At 37.7% G+C, this 18,775-nt stretch overlaps 1 protein-coding gene across 8 annotated transcripts in view; it reads left to right on the top strand.

Annotated features, from left to right (window-relative positions):
• The window catches only part of KIAA1217 (KIAA1217 ortholog), a 2,251,763-nt gene that overhangs the window by 1,598,287 nt on the left and 634,701 nt on the right, over positions 1-18,775 (top strand). For all 8 annotated transcript variants that reach the window (XM_044089846.1, XM_044089843.1, XM_044089841.1 and 5 more), the window contains one exon: positions 7,187-7,280. In XM_044089846.1, coding sequence (XP_043945781.1) covers positions 7,187-7,280 — 94 coding nt within the window. The remainder of the gene's footprint in view (positions 1-7,186; positions 7,281-18,775) is intronic.

The following is an 18,775-nucleotide window of genomic DNA, read 5'->3' as shown; positions in this document are numbered from 1 at the left end:
CAATGGGCACATATTGGTAGAAAGCAGGCAGACACTACGGCCACAATGGGCACATACTGAGAGAAGGCAGACCTCAAGCTACACTGGGCAAAAACTGGGAGAAAGCATGCAGACATAAGGCTAAAGTGGGCACATACTGGGAGAAAGCTGACGTCAAGCTAAAGTGGGTACATACTGGGAGAAAGACATTAGGCCACAGTGGGCACACACTGGGACAAAGCAGACATCAAGACACAGTGGGTAAGTAACTGGGGAAAGCAGACATATGACCACAGTGGGCACATACTGGGTGAAAGCAGGCAGAAATAAGGTTACAATGGGCTGATACTGAGAGAAAGCTGGCATCAAGCTCCAGTGGTCACAATAGCAACAAGTTGACATGGGTATATACTGGAAGAAAGTGTTATCAGGCTACAGTGGGCACATACTGAGAGAAAGTAGACATCAGGGCACAGTGGGCACATACTGGGAGAAAAGTGACTTCATGCTACAGTGGGTATATACTGGGAGAAATCAGAGAGACTACAATGGACACATACTGGGAGAAAGCAGACCTCAAGCTATATTGGAAGATACAGGCAGGCAGTCCACAATGGGCACATACCAGGACAAAGCAGCATACATTATACCACAATGGGTACATACTGGGAGTAAGCAGGCAGATATCAGGTTATAGTAGGCACATGCTGGGATGAAGCAGATATCAGGCCACAGTGGGCACATACTGGGGAAAGCTGATTTCAAGCTACAGTGAGCACAGGCTCATATGCCAGAGGAAAAAGTAACTGTATGTGTTTGCTTGGATAGTGGCCTCTTCCCCTAAGAAGGTGGGTTTTATTAAAGGCTACATTTTTTTTTTTTTTTTTGGAGCCTGGCAGTCAAGAGTCAAGTGGAGTGCAGACATGCTGGAGGTAGTGAAAAACAAAAGGGCAATGGAAAAATTATTTAAGGCTGATGGTTCGTAGCTGCAAGGGTAGAAAAACATGAGAAGTGTTATTTGTTTGTTTTACGCAACACAGAGATAAGTAATAAGAATGCTGGGTTTTTTTCTATTATTTATTTTTAGTTTATATCTGTACCTCTTATTAGTTTGCTTACTCTTGTATGTTTCTTGGTGTATTCTAAGTATCCCATTCTTGTCTACTCCTCTGTTATGTCACACTCTTCCCCTCCTTTGCTTCCAGTTTTGTCATAATTTAGTCAAACACGCATATTACACAGCTTTAAATTCCCCAAGTCGCTGCTTCTGCTCGTCGCCCTCTATTTTGTCATGTCAGGAAACTTAGTAAGTAATGTAAAGAAAGAAGAGATGAGAATCTACCTTCATTTAGATCCACAGTCAAGCTGATTTTTCCTGAAGTAAGGGTGTGTCGCATGACATGATGATCACTGTAGCTAGCACATAATCATTAAAGAAGTATGATGCCTTCCCTTCTGTCAAAATTAGAAAATATAACTATACTGGGGAAAACTATAAGAGCTTGAGTCCCAAGTGCTCAAAAAACCCTGTTTCGAAGTCAGGGACTGTGCCTTGTAGCTCAGCTAGGATACTGCTCATACTCAAACATGAATATGAGTTCAGACAATCTGCCATGGGACGGAGTGGGTGAGTGATGTTATGATTAGGGAGGTGGAGGGGGATTTTAGAGTTGGGGAACAGGTAGGGAGTTTTAGGGTTAAGGAGCAGGAGGGGAATTAGGGTTTGGGGGAACTGTGGGACTTTAAGGGTAGGGAGGGTGAGTGGAGTTTTCGGGTAAGGGAGTGAGGACTAGGGTCAGGAACAGTTAGAAAGTTTGTGCCAGAGTTTAGGTTCTAGTAGGGCTAGACAATTTTATAGGGTCAGTTGTTAGGAGAGCCACATAGAAATGGGAGCTCAGGCTAGATGAGTGTTCAGGTGCTTGCTTTTTTGAGCAGGTGTGTCACGAGCTACTGACACATGATCATCTGTAGAAGACCCTCTGTACTGCATATATCTTTTAGGTAGCATGTGTTTAACAGTGATCGTTGTAGATTAACCTTAATACTAAGCTAGGCATGTGATGGGCTGTTTACAACAAAATCAAAACTTTACACATTAAAAGTGACATTTTTAATAATACAACATTTAAGTCCCTAGGAGCATGTTTCATTTTTGCACAGTATATATATATATATATATATATATATATATATATATATATATATATATATATTAAATCAGGTTTCTTCAGTGGGCCTATTATGGATCTTCCAAGGTCACAGCTGTACAAAATATTAAAATGGGTAAACTGTCCACCCTTAAAATCCAAGCTACAAATTCAACAAGTAAAGTATTCCCTTAGAAACTGTCTTTAAGAGGGTGTAACAGTCATCAGACCACATTTCAAGGCAGACACAGTTGAACATTTATTGTCAAAATTGACTCCAGCAATCTGGAATAACCTCCCAGGAGAAGTCAGGGAAGTAAATGGACCGGAAGCATTGAAAGAACAACTACTACTACAGAATTCTAAATAGTTATGTATTCGTGATAATGGCTAGCAGCGCTAGGTGAGAGAGTTACTCACCAAACACCATAGCAATGTAAAATCTCACTCATGTTTAATATGATTGTACACTTCATTTACTGTAGCTTTTTTGATTGTGTTCCATTGTAGTTGTGCTCAGTGTATTGTTACTCTAGTTTTATTAAAGTTATTTCAGTCCCTATATTTGCCACATATTTGACTTGTGTGTACCACTGTAATACTGCATACTTCTCTATCAAATGGCTGATCTTTATTTATTTCAGTTTAACAGGACTGCTTGCACTGAATATCTTGTCTTGCTTTTGGGATATTTTCCTAAACTCTAGTTTTTCTTGATGACATAGTTTGTCAGGAGTCTTTGTCAGTAACTCTTTAATATCAAGTTCTTCTTTCAGCTGCTTTACCAACAACTTCAGTTTCAGGCTGCGGACCTTCCATTGGTTCTTGTATTCTTAATGTGTCATCATCCTGTAAATCTGGGTGTCCTGTGCAGCTGTTATCACAGCAGTATTTCTGTCTTTTAATTTTATATTGTTGTCTTTTCTAACTATACCACCGGGAGAAATCTCCTTTTCAACCTTCTGCCCATTAACATTAGAACTAGTGAAAGACTGGGTCCCTGAAGAGGTGAATCCCTTTAATTCAAATGATGACATCCTCATGGTGTTTGCTACAGTTCTTTATGAGGTTCTTTGCTGCTTGAATTGTTCTCTTCACTTGTACATGTGATTGTGGATAGTGTGGACTAGGTATTCTATAAACCCTTTCCTAGGCATGTCCTCTTGAGTTTCTGACTTGTGTACTGGTGACCATTGTCTGGGTTGAGGGACACTTGATGTTTTCATACATATCATAAGAATGTAAGGTTTAACACACTAAAGAACTTGCATGTGTCAGTTTGATTATTTCAGGATTTTGAATTAATCAACATGTGAGATGTGGCTTGCCTGAAATGTTCTATATCTATGCCTATTTAACTCCGTGAATGTTTTGGAACTGGGCACATTATGTCTTCCTTTGGAGTGTAGGCAATTGTTCATAGGGCTGTAATTATTCATAGGTTCATACTAGGCTAACTGCCCTTGTGAGCCATTTTAAGCCTAGCTAATTACCCCATGTGAGAATCAAACCCTGCACCTTGTGTTTGTAAGGTAAACACCTTAACCATTATGCCAACCTCCCAGGCATGCTATGCAGATGGCATGATTCTATGCTACTTGTTCTGGCTGAGGTGATGTTCCTTGCTAAAACATTATATCACCTCCTTTTTATTTACACTTTATTATTTCCAAGTGTAATTCATGGAGCCTCTCAAGTGTTTGTATCACCATTTGATTGGGAACTATTTATTTTGTCAGCCTTGAACAATGAGTACCGAACACATTTTTTTTCTTTGAGTGCAAAACTAGCATTCAGAACTGTAATCACATTTTTTGACGTGTCCTGAAGGCCAAAGGCTCTGACCATTAGAAACTGTTGCAATGCCACTAGCTAGAGCTATATCAACATCTCTAGTACCTAACTGAAGAACAACCTTCCCTGAAAAGAGTTCATGAAGTCTCCAAGAAAAAGCTTTTGCTGAGAATACAGATCTGATTTGTTTTTCATTCATGATCATATTCATGGAGTCCAGAAAGAGAATGATAGTGTACAAAAGCCTCCAGAGTTGCTGCTGTGATTGTTCATTCAGATAACGGTAAGCGTGGAGGCTCTTCATCTGCTAGAAGCAGACACTAAGCACCGTGAGTGCTGTTGCAGACCAAACAAAACAGAATACCGAAAATACTGTGCTGAACTAGACACCCTGCAAACCTGCTGTGTGACAGGTTTTGTAACATTTATGTGCCCTCCCTGTCAGCAGTGGGCCCTAGGCAGCTGCTAAGGTCACCTTATGCTAGATTTGTCCCTGCTCAAGTCACCCCTGTAAAAAGGCCAGTGGTCTAGAGGTACTAACCTGGTCAACAAAACATAACCATGGAAAATAAAGAAAAGAAGGCTAAGTTGTGTGTGTTAAAAAGACTAGTGCTGAGCTCAGCAAAACTCCTCTCTGTTTCACTTTCCACTGTAGTATGTATGCATCTACCATATCTATATCTGTATCTGTAGCTATAGCTATATTTGTATATATACAGGTTGTTTTAGTATTTCTGACTTTTTAGTGTCTAGATGACTTGACATTGGAATACTATTTGATCTAAGATACAGTCTTTTTCCATGAAATCTTGTAATGAATTTTCTTAGAGGTCCCTTAGAGAACCACCTTGTATCATCCTTGATCTAGGAACCTCTACCTCTTTTGTGCAAGAGGAACTGAAAAAGCAGGTCTGAGTAAATGTCACATGTATAAATTTCCCCCAATATCGCCATATCCCTCCCCCCGCAATTACATAAAAAGTAATTGCTGTCATCTTGTCTTATTTCTTGGTGGGCAACCAAGGTATAAATTATATGGCTTCATCCACTGGTACCTTCATGGAAAGCACCAGATCCCCATTTAACGGAGAGGGGAAGATGCTACAGGCTCACAGTGGGAAGGACTAGGAAATGGAGGTTTAAGAAAATGAGAAGTGTGTTGTTACGAGACACTTGGAAATCCCATATAGTAACTTTAGACAAAAGTCATAGAATATAGATCTCTAAAAACAAGATAAATGTATATTATATTGCTGTGGCTACAGTCAGGGCTTACTGAGCACCTTAGCCTGCTAATTGACTGTTATTGAGGGGTCTACTACACTGAGTAGAAAAGTATTTTGTTAAGTAACATTGACGCTCAGGCACAGCACTTGATTTTAAGGAGCTGCACATAACAAGGGGAAAAGTACTTTATTTTTTTCTTCTTTAGTGAGATGGCTGATACATGGAGTAACCTTCTAGCAGCGATATAGGAGTTATCAACACTGAAATAGTACATGGTACCATAGGAGGGCGACATCAAGCAATGCTGGAGAGCTGCAGTAGGTGGAAAAGGAAGCTGATTACGTAAGATTACAGTGGCAACTACTGTATGTGGAAATTAAAGGGCAAAAGTTTAAAATCCAGACTGAGTGGCATTAAGTGGTCCTTACTTGCTGTCACTATGTTTTCTTTTTAAATGTTTTATGCACTGATAAGTTTCCATATCTACAAATGTGATCTCCCCAGGCACCAGTCAGTGGACAAATAACAGCTGTAGCCTGTTTTGGTATGTATGGTAAGTTAGACTAATCCAGTTTGAGTACTAGAGAACATCAATAAGGTACTAGTTAAGCTGCTATCTGTTGTTAACCTTTTCACTGCTGACACTGGTGTAACTTTGCATTTTATCATTTGGGACTATAATCTGGACTTGAGGGAAACCATATGGTATGTACAGATGTTATATTTTTCCTTAGCTAGGAAGACTTCTCGCGTTCCCTGTAAAACACACACAAGTTCTCTCTCTCTCGTATACATATGCAGAGGCGCTCATGCATTTTTACATAAAAATATACTTTTTCATCCCTCTGTTACTGCTGTAATTGTTTAATAGATAATAATTTAATTGCTGATGCATGTTTGACCTGGTTCCTGCCTACAAGCAGGAGTATATTATGACATAGTTAATGCAGACCAGCTCAGGAATCCTTCAGATGTTTATCTTTTCCTTCTCTCCTGAAAATAATTCCCATTGTCAGAAGCAGCTCTTTTAACTTGGAGTTCCAACGGAGTAATGAGGAGTGTAGTCTGTGTTGGAACACTTGAGACCAGCTCTGTAAAACCACGGGTATATTGCAACCTTTTCTGCTAAACAGAAGTTGGAGCCTTTCCATTGGTGGACTTAAAACCAGTCATGGAGGGCTCAGTAAGTACAGTGTCCACATCAAAAGTGGACTGAGGTAAGACTAACAGTGTTAGATGTTATGCTGATAGAGAAATGTATAGAGACGAGACTATGGAAGAGTGTAAAATTTTGCTGCAAGTACTAGAAATGTTCAAATAGTAAAAGATTCTTTTCTTGGATAAAACAGACCACAGCAGTGAATGTGTTTCTGCAGCTATAATTATAGTACAGAGCATGCAGTTTTTTTTATCATTAAATCAGCAGACATTCACTATGTTTAACAAAAATTCAGAACAACTTTTGTTGGTTTTCCAGTTACTTTTTTCCTTTGAAATCCACGGTAGCAGTTTAAAATGTGCCAATTTTTGTCTTCTTCTTAATATGCTGTTAATCAAAGACAGCTGGCAAGCACATTCATCTTTCTGTGGAAAGCAGGGGCCCAGACACTGGTAACCAGTTGCTGTCTGTAGCCCTGCACTTGAATTCTAGGCTCGGATTCATGTGCTTGCTTTTTGTAAAGTATGTTTTGTAAATTATTAACCAACTGAAATATGCAGCAGGGAGCTGCAGTCCTGACAGCAGAGAGAGTGGTTTCATTTGTGAATCTGGGTTTTATTCAGTTTACAGTATTCTTCCTTTTCTCTCTGAAAACTAGATAGTTGGGAAGTCAAGGATCTGTTTTTGGGTTATTTTGAATTAGAACTGGAATTCTTGTAACTAGACAAGCTTCCTTTTTTATTTCTATCCATGTTGCTGTTGCTGATTTTATTGTATTCACGTGTCATGTGTACTACCTGAATCCTGAAGGCAGGCTTTTGATTATGGCTCATATCAGACTTCTTTCAACCTCTATAGTTATGGATGTTTTTGATTCCAGGAACATACAAGATCGAGCCCTCCTTAAGGTTTACAATAAGGATCCAGCATTTGCTTTTAATCATACGTCCAGAGCTATGAATGGAGACTTAAGGGTGAGTACTCCTGCAGTACACTCAAAGTTTAGTGTGTGTGTGTGTGTGTGTGTGTGTGTGTGTGTGTGTGTGTGTGTGTGTGTGTGTGTGTGTGTTTTTCTAACTGTATTTTTGGGTGACTTAAACTTGATGACTGTTATTTCATGAGAAAATGGACTATAGTAAACTTAATTGGACAATACCTCCTGCATTTAGTCTGTTTTAGGATGAGTGGAATAACGTAGCCTTTATAACAGCAAAGTTCTATACTAGTTTTTGCTGGGCTCATTTTTAATTCTGAATGTTTGCATCTACAGAAAAGCTAAGTTACAACCTGAACGGACTTATTATATGTCACTTGCTTGCTTTTCACCTTCATTTAGTGATCTGATTTTGTCTGGGTTTAATTTGACTGTGTAAATTTTCCTGTGTATGGGCACTGCCATTACATAGAATATACTTTGAAGAATGAAAGAAGCTACAGGGGTTAGTGCCTGAGTGATTTATAACAACCCTAATGTAATCTTTTGAAAAACAGCACAAGCTGTCGTGGCAGGCACCTGTTGTAGTTGCTAGATATACTAGGAGTCCTTGATATATACATTGTGCAGTATTTTAAAATGGTAATCCCTATCAAAGTTTATAATTTACCAGTAGGTGCCTTTTTATAGGGGATCAGCAACAGAGCTTTTCAATGCCAAATATTTGTCAAACAGCAAAAGAATAAAATAAAATGCTGGAAGTGTAGAGGAGAGGTGTAAAACACAAAATTTGTCTTAAAGCAATTTTCTTTGCTCCCTGGATAGCTGATCATGAAGTCTTCCTTGTGTATCTCCTCAATCTCTAGTTTTACTAAGTGACTTTTTTCTCCTGGACCTAGTCTGATGCTAAAGGTGGAGAATAGATAATGGCATCCAAATGTAATGTCCTCCTGCTGCCAGAAGAATTTCTTTCTTCCCTACACCTTATGTTTCCCACACACACATATGCAGTGATATCAGTCCCGGAATACTGTAGATGCTTGCTTCTCTGTCCCCAGCATCGGCATGGTGCGCTACTCTTCACCATTGTTTACAGCATACGAGCACCAACAGAGGTACCCTTCCCACAAGATAGGTGTACTGGCAAATGGTGCTTATTTCCTAAAACAACCCCACCCCCAGCTCATTCTGCAGGAGGTGAGACTGCAGGTTAACTGGAACGTTACCAGCTATTTTGATAGCTGGTCTAGCAGTTCATGGTTTGATACTTCTTGCTGCTCAGGACACTCCCTGTGCCTGTTAATTTTTTATCTTCCAGGTCTGATGTTTCTGGATCTCTTTATATGTTTGCTGTTTATGTTTGACTACGCGGCAGTCATTGTCAGCAGAAGTGCTTCAAACGTGCATCTTTCTAATGTCTGTAGACAAATTGTTTCATTGCTTTGCTTATCTTGGTAGTTCTACTATTTAATTTAGTACCCAACATAATTATCTGTACTCGGTGTTCTTGTCTTAGTTTGCTGAGACAGTTTAGATATCACTATAGCTTGCATTTATTTACTTTACAGCCTGAAAGCAATATGGATCAAATTCATTATTTTATTTACTCAGCTTTGATTCACATGCACAAAAAGACATCAGAAGTCACAATATCAAATGAAATTACAATTTGCTGTTACTCACAAAATGCTGTTTGCTGATAATTACTGCAAAATGTATAGGGATGTCTATTTTCTTTGTCCTCTCTTTTATAATAACGAAATTATTGCAGCCTTCCACCATTACACTGACCCGCAGCTCACTAGTAGTTGTACAATGAATAATATCAGTGCATTATTCCCCATTTACTATTGCACCTGTAAAAATGAGGCTACTTAGTATGTGTATGGTAGCTATATATTTATTTCTATAGAGTCAATTTAGCTTACATTAATATTGTCATAACTGGAAAGAATGCAGTTGCAGTCCTTTTTGCCTGCTTGTCTGCTCCATCCATTGTTCTGTAGCCTGAATGTAAATATAGGTGATTCCTTGTTGTGCAGTGTACCTACATCACCAATTCCAGAGGCAAGCAAATTGGTTACATTAAACACAAAACGAAAAAAACACTGCTGCCTCTGGATTCACACACAGTCCACTTTATTAAGTAATTCCACACGTTTAGATTGAGCACTTTCTCCCCTTTGACAAGGGATTTCATCAGAATCTGTTTTTCCACTCAATTCTCTCCTTAAATACTCAATTACAATAGTAATAAAATAGTGACATCATCCATTTTATGAATTAATTGATATACAAAATCCTTATGTTTTAAAATACTATATAAAAATACTAAAACATTGTGTTAAAATAAAATACAATTCACTCAAATGCTTTATGTGTAAAAACTTATTACTACAAACTCCTACATAGTATTTATTTCATAAACTCTACCTTTTTATAAAGCAAAGGCTTGATAGATATTATGTCATTTAGCCCGGGGGCGTGGCTTGCTTGTAACTTAATTTAAAACATAAAAATAAGTGATTTTTGCCTTTTGAAACTAAAATGTTTTTAATTAAAAAAACTACAGTTGGAAAATGGATATTTATCTGAATGTATTACAAAAAAAGTTGTTCCTAGAGGATTGAGGATTTATAAGTTTCCTTTTGGTATAGATTATGATAAGAAATTAATAGCCGAATTTGTGGAAATGTTTAATAGATATGGTTTGGAAATGATGGAAAAAATATTAAAAGCAATGATATGAAACTTGGTAAGCTTATAGGACAAGCAGAAATATTAGATGAAAAAATCAAAAATGATCTTTTATTTTCAGAATATGAAGGATTATATTTTAGAAAAATGGATAATATAGATTTTAAGTGTAATAAATTATTTGAAACTAAGTGTAAAAAAATGCAAAGGGACTTGAATGAATACAAAGATAATAGGGCATATGTGTTGAAAAATGATAAAAAAAAGGAGAAGTAAATAAAAATATAATAAAGTATAGAAAAGTATACTATGGAAAACAAGGATATGAAGGAAGTGGGAGAAACTATAACAAGGAACAATACAATAAACAAATACACGAACCACAACCTTTTCAGTACCAACAGGAATGGGTTGTGGGACTATAAGAAAAAGGGGATTATCAGGAAGGATGGTGGAACAAAAGGAACAGGAACAAAAGGGAGAGATGGTAGAGAATATTGTCCAGGATGGGGTGATGTACACACAGCAAGGATATCACATTTACAGGAATTGAGTTTTTTTTTATTTTATTTTACATTTGTTGACCGGGATAGTCCGACTGGATATATGTCCATTTTCAGCGGAGGCCCGGGGTGAAAAGCTCCAGGACAAACTTCAAACAGTTTAACAACAATAAAAAACAGACAATATACATTTTTGATATGTACAAAAATAGAAGACAATATCATTGATAAAGATTAACCCTTAGATAAGATAGAAAGAGAGAGTAGGTTAATAGTAAAATTGAATAAACAAATAACTTAATATGAAGTTTGAAGTTAGCCAGGCTTGTTACAGTGGCAAAGCCAGTTTAGAGCCAGATGTTGTTTAAGTTTGATTTTGAATTCAGTTAGAGAAGAGAGCAATGTAATTTCAGCTGGTAGTAGGTTCCAGATTCTGCCAGCAGTGTTAGCAAAGAGGAAGTCACCAGCTGCATTACAGGTTTTGATAGTTTGAATTAGCAGTTTATTTGAAGATCGTAGTTTTCTTGCGTTGCTATAAGGGGTGATAATATTTTTTAGGGCAGGTGTATTATCAGGATATAGAAGAATTTTCTTGGCCATGATCAAAAGGTTGAACTGGATAAGGTTAGGAAGTTCAAGCCAGTCCAGTTGTAAGAGATTTATACAGTGGTGTGTTCTAAAAGGCAGGCCAGTGGCAAACCTGGCTATGTGATTGTAAGAAGTCTGTTAAGAACAGATTTATTTACATAGGAGAGAAGGGGAGAGGCATATAGATGAGTTGAGAGTAAATGTGTGCGGGCAATGGCAATCTTAGCAGGAGGGGTTAAGAAGGCTTTTAGGCTTTTATTCTGTATAGTGACCCAAGTTTTTTATTGATCACTTGGTTCACGTGTAGGTCAAATTTTAGGCTATTATCAATAATGATGCCCAGAAGTTTAGTGGAGGGATCAGGGGTGATTGTCCCATCTTTTGTTTTTTATGGTGAAGGTAAAGGTAGAAGATTTTTGTGTGGGTGTGAATAGCAACCTTTTGTTTTTTTTTGGGATTTGGCAACAATCGACATTCCGAGAGCCAATTTTCTATGATATTAAAGGTGGACTGGGTTGAACACTTCAGGTCTTCCGAAGATGTAGCTGAGCAAATCAGGGTGGAGTCATCTGCATATTGGATGCAGTTGACGTTAGGGATGAGAGTATGAAGGCTGTTAATAAAGATGGAAAAGAGAAGGGGCCCAAGTATGGAGCCTTGTGGGACTCCTAAGGTGGTAGGTAATAGCATGGAGAGCTTATTCTGCCAGATAACAGCCTGTTGCCTCCCACTGAGATCAGATGTAAACCACTGAAGGGCTTTGAAGTTGAGCCTATAAGTCTGCAGGGTGTGAATCGGATGTTGATGATCCACCATGTCAAAGGCCTTAGAAAGATCCAAAAAGAGGGCAAAGGTTATGTGATTATTGTTACGGTTATTGTTTATGATATTAGTAAAAGCTAGGAGGGCAGAGGTTGTACTGTGATGTGGACGGAAGCCATGTTTGGTATCAGCTAAGAGGTGATTCTGGATTAGGTGATCCATAAGTTGTTTTTGTATACATTTTTCCATGATATTTGCGAGTGGAGAAAGTATGGCAATTGGTCAACAGTTAGAGAATTCGGTGGAGGAGTCACCTTTATGTAATGGGATAACGTAGGATATTTCCCAAATGGTGGGAATTTTGGCCTCCGCTATGGTCCGATTGATAAGTAACGATACTGGATAGGCAATAGCATCAGCTGATTTTTGAAGATATTTGGCAGGAAGTTGGTCGGCTGAAAGTGTAGTGGGCTTTAGTTTTTTGATTAGGTTACGAATACAGCTGGTGGGCACTGGTTGGAAATTGAAAGTGGGTAGGTTTAAATGGATGGCACTATCAAGGTTAGTAGAGCTAGGGGGTAATTGGTTGGCTAGGATTTGAATTGTCTCAGTAAAGAAGTGGTTAAAACTGTTTGAGACATCCTCAGGGGATTTGTCAATGGCAGTAGCCTGGGTAGGGGTTGGTGTTTAACCAGGGTGAAGGAGATTATTCAGACCAGCCCAAAATTTCTGAGGATTTTTCTGGTTGGCTGTTTGTAGATTACAGTAGTACTGTTTTTTGTCATTTGAGATGGATCTTTTAGTATCATTCCTAGCTTGACGGTATTCAACATGATCTATAGGAAGTTTAGTGGACCGCCATTTAGCCCATAGTTTATTTCTATTTTTGATTTTTTGTAAAGACATTTTAGAAAGCCAAGGTGCATTTTTAGTTTTAGTCCTCTTAAAGCGGGCAGGTGCATGGCAGTCGAGGATTTCAAGGAATTTGTTGAAATAAACAACTGCATCATCCAGTGGGAGATGCATGAGCATTGACCAGTTGCAGGAGTTAAGTTCCTGCTGAAATTTAGCTGTGTCAAAGTCATTTTTGTTTTTGACCTTTCTAAGTAAAGGAGTCTGCGTAATAATTGCTTTTTGTTTAACTATGAAGGTGAGAAGGTGATCACTTAGATCAGCAGGGAAGGTACCGGCAGTATACAGTTGGGGGTTACTATTTGTGAGTACCCAGTCGAGTAAACTGTCTTTATGATTTGGTTTACCAAGTCTGGTAGGGCTGGTTATGAGTTGTGAGAATGCGTGCAGGTTGATGTGCGTAGTAGGTGACACTGGGGAGCAAGTGCTCCAGTCTATGTTAAAGTCCCCAAACAGTAAGGTCTCTTGGGGGTAGTAACTTGAAAGCCAATGTAGGGTGTCTTCAAGTGTGGGTATATTATTGCCCGGGGGGATATACATACAGATTATGTTTATGCATTTACTTTTGTTAAGTTGCAGTCTGGTTGCAAAAATTTCTGAATTATTAATCGGAGGTGGTTGATTAGCATTTGTGACTACGTTTAATTCAGACTTGTATAGTATTGCAACCCCCCCTTTCCTGGTAGCACAATCCAACCTGTGTATGTTGTACACAGGTTGGATTAGTTAAGGAAAGAACACTTTTTCCTTTGTATGAAAGGATTGAAATTTGTACCCTCATGACGGTTTGACTACACAGAAACAATTACTGAGCTAAAAATGTTTTTAAGTAAACTAAATTTAGCTTATATGTTTCATGAACAAATGACAAATGAAAGGATAGAGTGTAGTAACAAACCCAAGAATAGGAGTTGCTTAATCCACCATTAGACCCAACATTAAATATTTTGGAAAAAGCTGTTATGGAAGATATATATAGGTTGAAAGGTAAAGAACAACACATTCCCATGAACGTGAATTAGAGTTAAAAAGAAAATGAAGTTTTGAAATCATTACGAGAGGATAAGACTGTTAGAGTGATGCGCCCAGATAAAGGGGGTGGAATGGTCTTTTATGACACCTTAGAGTACTCCCAAAAAATTTTTGAAATGCTAAACGACTCACTCACTTATTCCTTATCCTCAGTAAATGAGATAAATATCAGCCACAGAAGGGTAGATTTTTACTTAGAAGAATACCTTATTGAGGAAAAAATATCAGAGGATTTATACAACTATTTGAAAGTAAAGAAACCAACAGTGGCTACTATGTTTGGGATACCCAAGACACATAAGGGACTTAAACATGGCATTCATACCTATAGTGGATGGACGGGGATCTAAAACATATCCTTTCGGAATTGTGATAGACAGTTGGCTGATAAAACAAGTTGTGGATGCAGATCATCTACTTAGGGACTCATGGGACTTTTTAGGAAGGCTAGGTAAAGACTTGTGGGATAAAGACATAATTTTTTTAACTATAGATATAGTTGATTTGTATATATCTATCCCAAAAAAAGAAGGTTTGGAATGGTTTCTAGAGAGTCTACATAGGAATACAAATGAATGGATGACAAAATAGATTTGATTATGGAATTCATGGAGATAGTATTGGATCATAACTACATATTTTTTGAGGGAGAATACTATAGGCAACACAAGGGGGTAGCTATGGGGGCATCATGTGCCCCATATATGCCAATCTTGTGTTGTTAGAGTGAGAACACAACAAGGTGTTCAAAAGTGAGTATTTTCAGTACATGAATTTATATGTTAGGTTCCTGGACGATATTTTTATTGTATGGAAGGGTCCAGAAAATAAGATCTAAGATTTGGTGAAATACCTTAATGAAAGTACAGAGTTCTTGAGATTCACATATGAATATAAAGAGAATGGTATAAACTATTTAGATACATACATCCAAAAGGACAATACTTCTTTTAAATCTAAGGTATATAGAAAACCGTCATTTAGTAATTCATATTTACAATATACCAGTAGTCATCCTGTACAACAAAAAATAGTATTATTAAGGAACAACTGATTAGGATAGCCAGGATGACATCCAACGAAGAACATGTGGATGAAGAATTATTGGTAACAGACAAATTATTCCAAGAAAGGGGGTACCCCATTAAAATAATTGAAGAATATGTTAAGTATGTAAGGAATGAATGGGGGGAAAAGTATAAGCCCCTATTAGGAAACCCAAGTGCTTTGAGTGAAGATATATACAAGAGTGGGGAAGAAAATAAAGGATTTGAAAGAGCTATGGTAGTTACCTTATGGTAAAGCACATGAGGTGGAAAAAATTGTGAAAAACAACTGGGCTATTTTAAGAAATAATCCAAAATGATGGGCTATTGGGGGCTCTAAACCAAATTTTGTTTATAAAATAGGACCTAACTTAAAGTCTTTTGAAGGTGTTCCAAAAAGTAAGGGAAGGTATGGTACGTTAAGTGATAGTTGTTCCCAATGTAAATATATTTATACTAAAGAGAATATTATTATAACTAATTCTTTAAGGACCATGGTGAAATTTGAGAGAGTAAACTGTCAGACTACAGGGGGTGGTCTGTTTAGCTACGTGTAAATCCTGTCCCAGTTTTTATGTTGGTAAAACTGAGAGACGATTAAGGGACAGGATATATGAGAATACATATCAAGTAATTAAAAATACGAATAATGCTTTGTACAAGCATTCCATAGTTTGCCCGAATTACTCTGAATTTAGGTTTGCAATTTTGGAAAGAGTGTTACAAAACCCTAGGGGTGGAAATTTTAGAAACCACATAGAAGAAAGAGAAGTAAGGTGGCAAATTAAGTTACAAGCAAGCCACGCCCCCGGGCTAAATGACATAATATCTATCGAGCCTTTGCTTTATAAAAAGGTAGAGTTTATGAAATACTATGTAGGAGTTTGTAGTAATAAGTTTTTACACATAAAGCATTTGAGTAAATTGTATTTTATTTTAACACAATGTTTTAGTATTTTTATATAGTATTTTAAAACATAAGGAATTTGTATATCAATTAATTCATAAATTGGATGATATCACTATTTTAGTACTGTTGTAATTGAGTATTTAAGTGGAGAATTGAGTGGGAAAAACAGATTCTGATGAAAACCCTTGACAAAGGGAAGAAAGCGCTCAATCTAAACGTGTGGAATTACTTAATAAAGTGGACTGTGTGTGAATCCAGATGCAGCAGTGTTTTTTTTCGTTTTGTGTTTGGTGGACTTAAGCACTGTTTGGCTCTATTTGCTGTTAAATTGGTTACATTATACTTTTACCTGATCAATATAAAGGTGAATTTTCATGCCTGCTATTCTTTACAGTCTTTTCCCACAAATTAAGACAACTGCCTGCATGGTTCATGCCCTATGAATCTGATTATGGTGTCCAGTTCTCCATGCCATCGTTGGCATATAAAGCTGACTTTTATTCAAAATGCATGCCTCACTGCAACTTGAGCACATGAACAATATGGCACACTGTCTTTGATTTAGCGTGCTCCCCCCTCCATTTGCTGACTTTTGATAAGTGACCCAATTCACCTAGTGCCTAGAAGTCTTCCCACATCAGGCCATTCACTCAGCAATCAAACCATACAGCTTAATTTGCTTAGAACCAAAGTTCAGACCTCTTCCTAATACAATTAAAAACCTCTACTATGCATAGCAGATCCCATTTCTGTAATGACACTGATTCATAATGTAGAAATGAATCCATGATGTGTTCCAGCTGGCATTAGCATCCTGGTTCCCAGCTGAGACACTGGGTATCTCTGCCAGTGGAGGAGTGAATTGTTACAGCCATAGTCCTATGGCTGTGTCTTCTGCTCTAAACAGTAATATTGTTTCTTTGTTGCAGGTCTGTATTCTGTACACAAACTGCTGTCTGATAATTGCTGCAGTAAAGTGTTAGCCCTTGACTGCAAAGGCACAGGAACACCACTTACTGGATTATTATTTTGGCACATTTCACTTTGTTTATCCAGCAATGGTAGTTAAAAAAATATGCCCTGAGATGTGCTACCACTCTTAAAATGCCATCGGTTTGAGAGTGTACACTGAAGGAAATGTGAATGCCATGTATACTTCTCTTAATATGTGAATGCCATGTTTACTTAGTGAATGCCATGTTTACTTACTGATTAACAAGTACACTGTGCCGGGCTTAGTTTGCTGTTGTAATCAGTCAACATTCAGAGACTATTTTAGGCAACCAAGACCTGGTAGGTGCTTTTTCCTGATTAGCAGTATCTCATCACTCTACAACAAAACTGGTGAGAATCCTTGCAGCTGGTGACACTTGACCCATTTTTATTTCATCACTTGATATTCAGAATGTGTAGTGACTGCTCTATAGGGGAACGGTGTAATATTCCTGCCTCTTTCCCTTTACCATTAGAGATTAATAGTCTGGAGTTCTTGACAAAGTATTTCTGTTGTTCCTTTCTCTTCTTTCCTTATGCTTTGTGCAGACATTCTTTACTTCCCAAATTTTCTCTCCTTTCTCATATTGCTGCCCTAAGTGCACACTTTTTTATGTTTCTCTGTTAATATATATTCTTTTTTAGATGCAGACAGCATTTTTTATTTGAGTTATCATTTGTATTAGGTGTACAACTTAGTTCTTATTATTAGCATGCATGGTGTATGTAACTAAATCCCTGTGGTTCTTGTGAATGACCTGTAAGATGGTAACACAGCTGTTTTGAATGCCTGGGCCTGGCTTGACTGTTTGTTTCATTCAGCATCCATTTCACTGTGTGATACATTAGTCACTGGCTGGCAGCTGCAAAGTGAATAAGGCTGGGTTACCAACTAACCAACTGTCAACATGGATGAGGTTTTGGGGTGCCAAGTGGTGATTCATCAGAGTGGGAAGTACACTGGACCACCAAGGCTTTTAGTTTGTGGGACAGGAAATCGGAAACAGGGAGAGGTTATTTGTTGGCACATACAAATGTGTATTGCAGGGTGCTTTGCAGTGAACAGGAAGCACCCCAAAGACAATGGAGATGGGAATATTAGGGTAATACATTCCAATAAGGCTTGGAGTCATTAGCAGTTAGGAATCTGTTTTCTCATTTTTATGGAAGGTGGAGGTGACTTTGTGATAGGAATTGTATTTTTTAAGCAACTTTTGGACAAGTGGCTTGTGAAAAGAAGTTCACCATGCATCTGGAGTGATATATTTGCTGATAATCATGGGATGTGACCCCCTGTACTTAAAGAAGTGAAAGGATACAACTGCAGCAACGTCAGTGCATTGCTAACTGTAACTAGTGCATTGCTAACTGTAACTAGTCCTTATGTTTTAAGTTAAGGATAATAACATATTTGAGATGTCTGCTCTTGTATTTTGCAGTGTAGCATTTGAACACTATACCCCCCTTATCCATATCCATTTTTAACATGTAAATAGGGTTATGAGTATCCCTTCCATACAAAATCTACTTGCACGCTGCGGGTAAGATTTTTCCTAGTAAGATCTCTGATTTAAACAGTACTTGCCATGTACTGATATTTTTCTGCTGCACATGTAAGCTGTGCAATAAAGAGTTTTTTTCCCTCGTAACCACAGTTTTCTGGCACCACAAGTTCACAGCTATGCAAAACAGTTTGTCCTATATTTTTCTTCAGTTTTAAGTCCTATATTTTTCTTCAGTTGTTTTACTTGCACTATAGTGCTATGTTTATGTGCCTTCTTATCCTACATTCAAGTTTAAAAAGCCAGATGCAAGAATAATAAGTACCCCATTCTTACAGACACTGATATTTTGTCATAAAAATCAGTATCTGATATTCTTATTGCTCAGTGTTGAAATCAGTGTTTGGCATCTCTGGACTTCTCTCTGATGGGACTCTTCTGGGTTCAAATATATTATGCTAAGTATTTTGACATGCCTGGAAGTTAATTTATTTTGTTTGTTTGTTTTTTTTATTTACCACGATAGGGCACTGATCAATAATCAAATTTCAAATTTCAGGCCCAGCACAGATTTTGAACAGACGACAGAT

The sequence above is a fragment of the Protopterus annectens genome, chromosome 12.part0 (genome assembly GCF_019279795.1).
Source record: "Protopterus annectens isolate FY-2018-M chromosome 12.part0, PAN1.0, whole genome shotgun sequence".
Lineage (NCBI taxonomy): Eukaryota > Metazoa > Chordata > Ceratodontiformes > Protopteridae > Protopterus > Protopterus annectens.
This window is presented reverse-complemented; position numbering and strand designations above follow the sequence as displayed.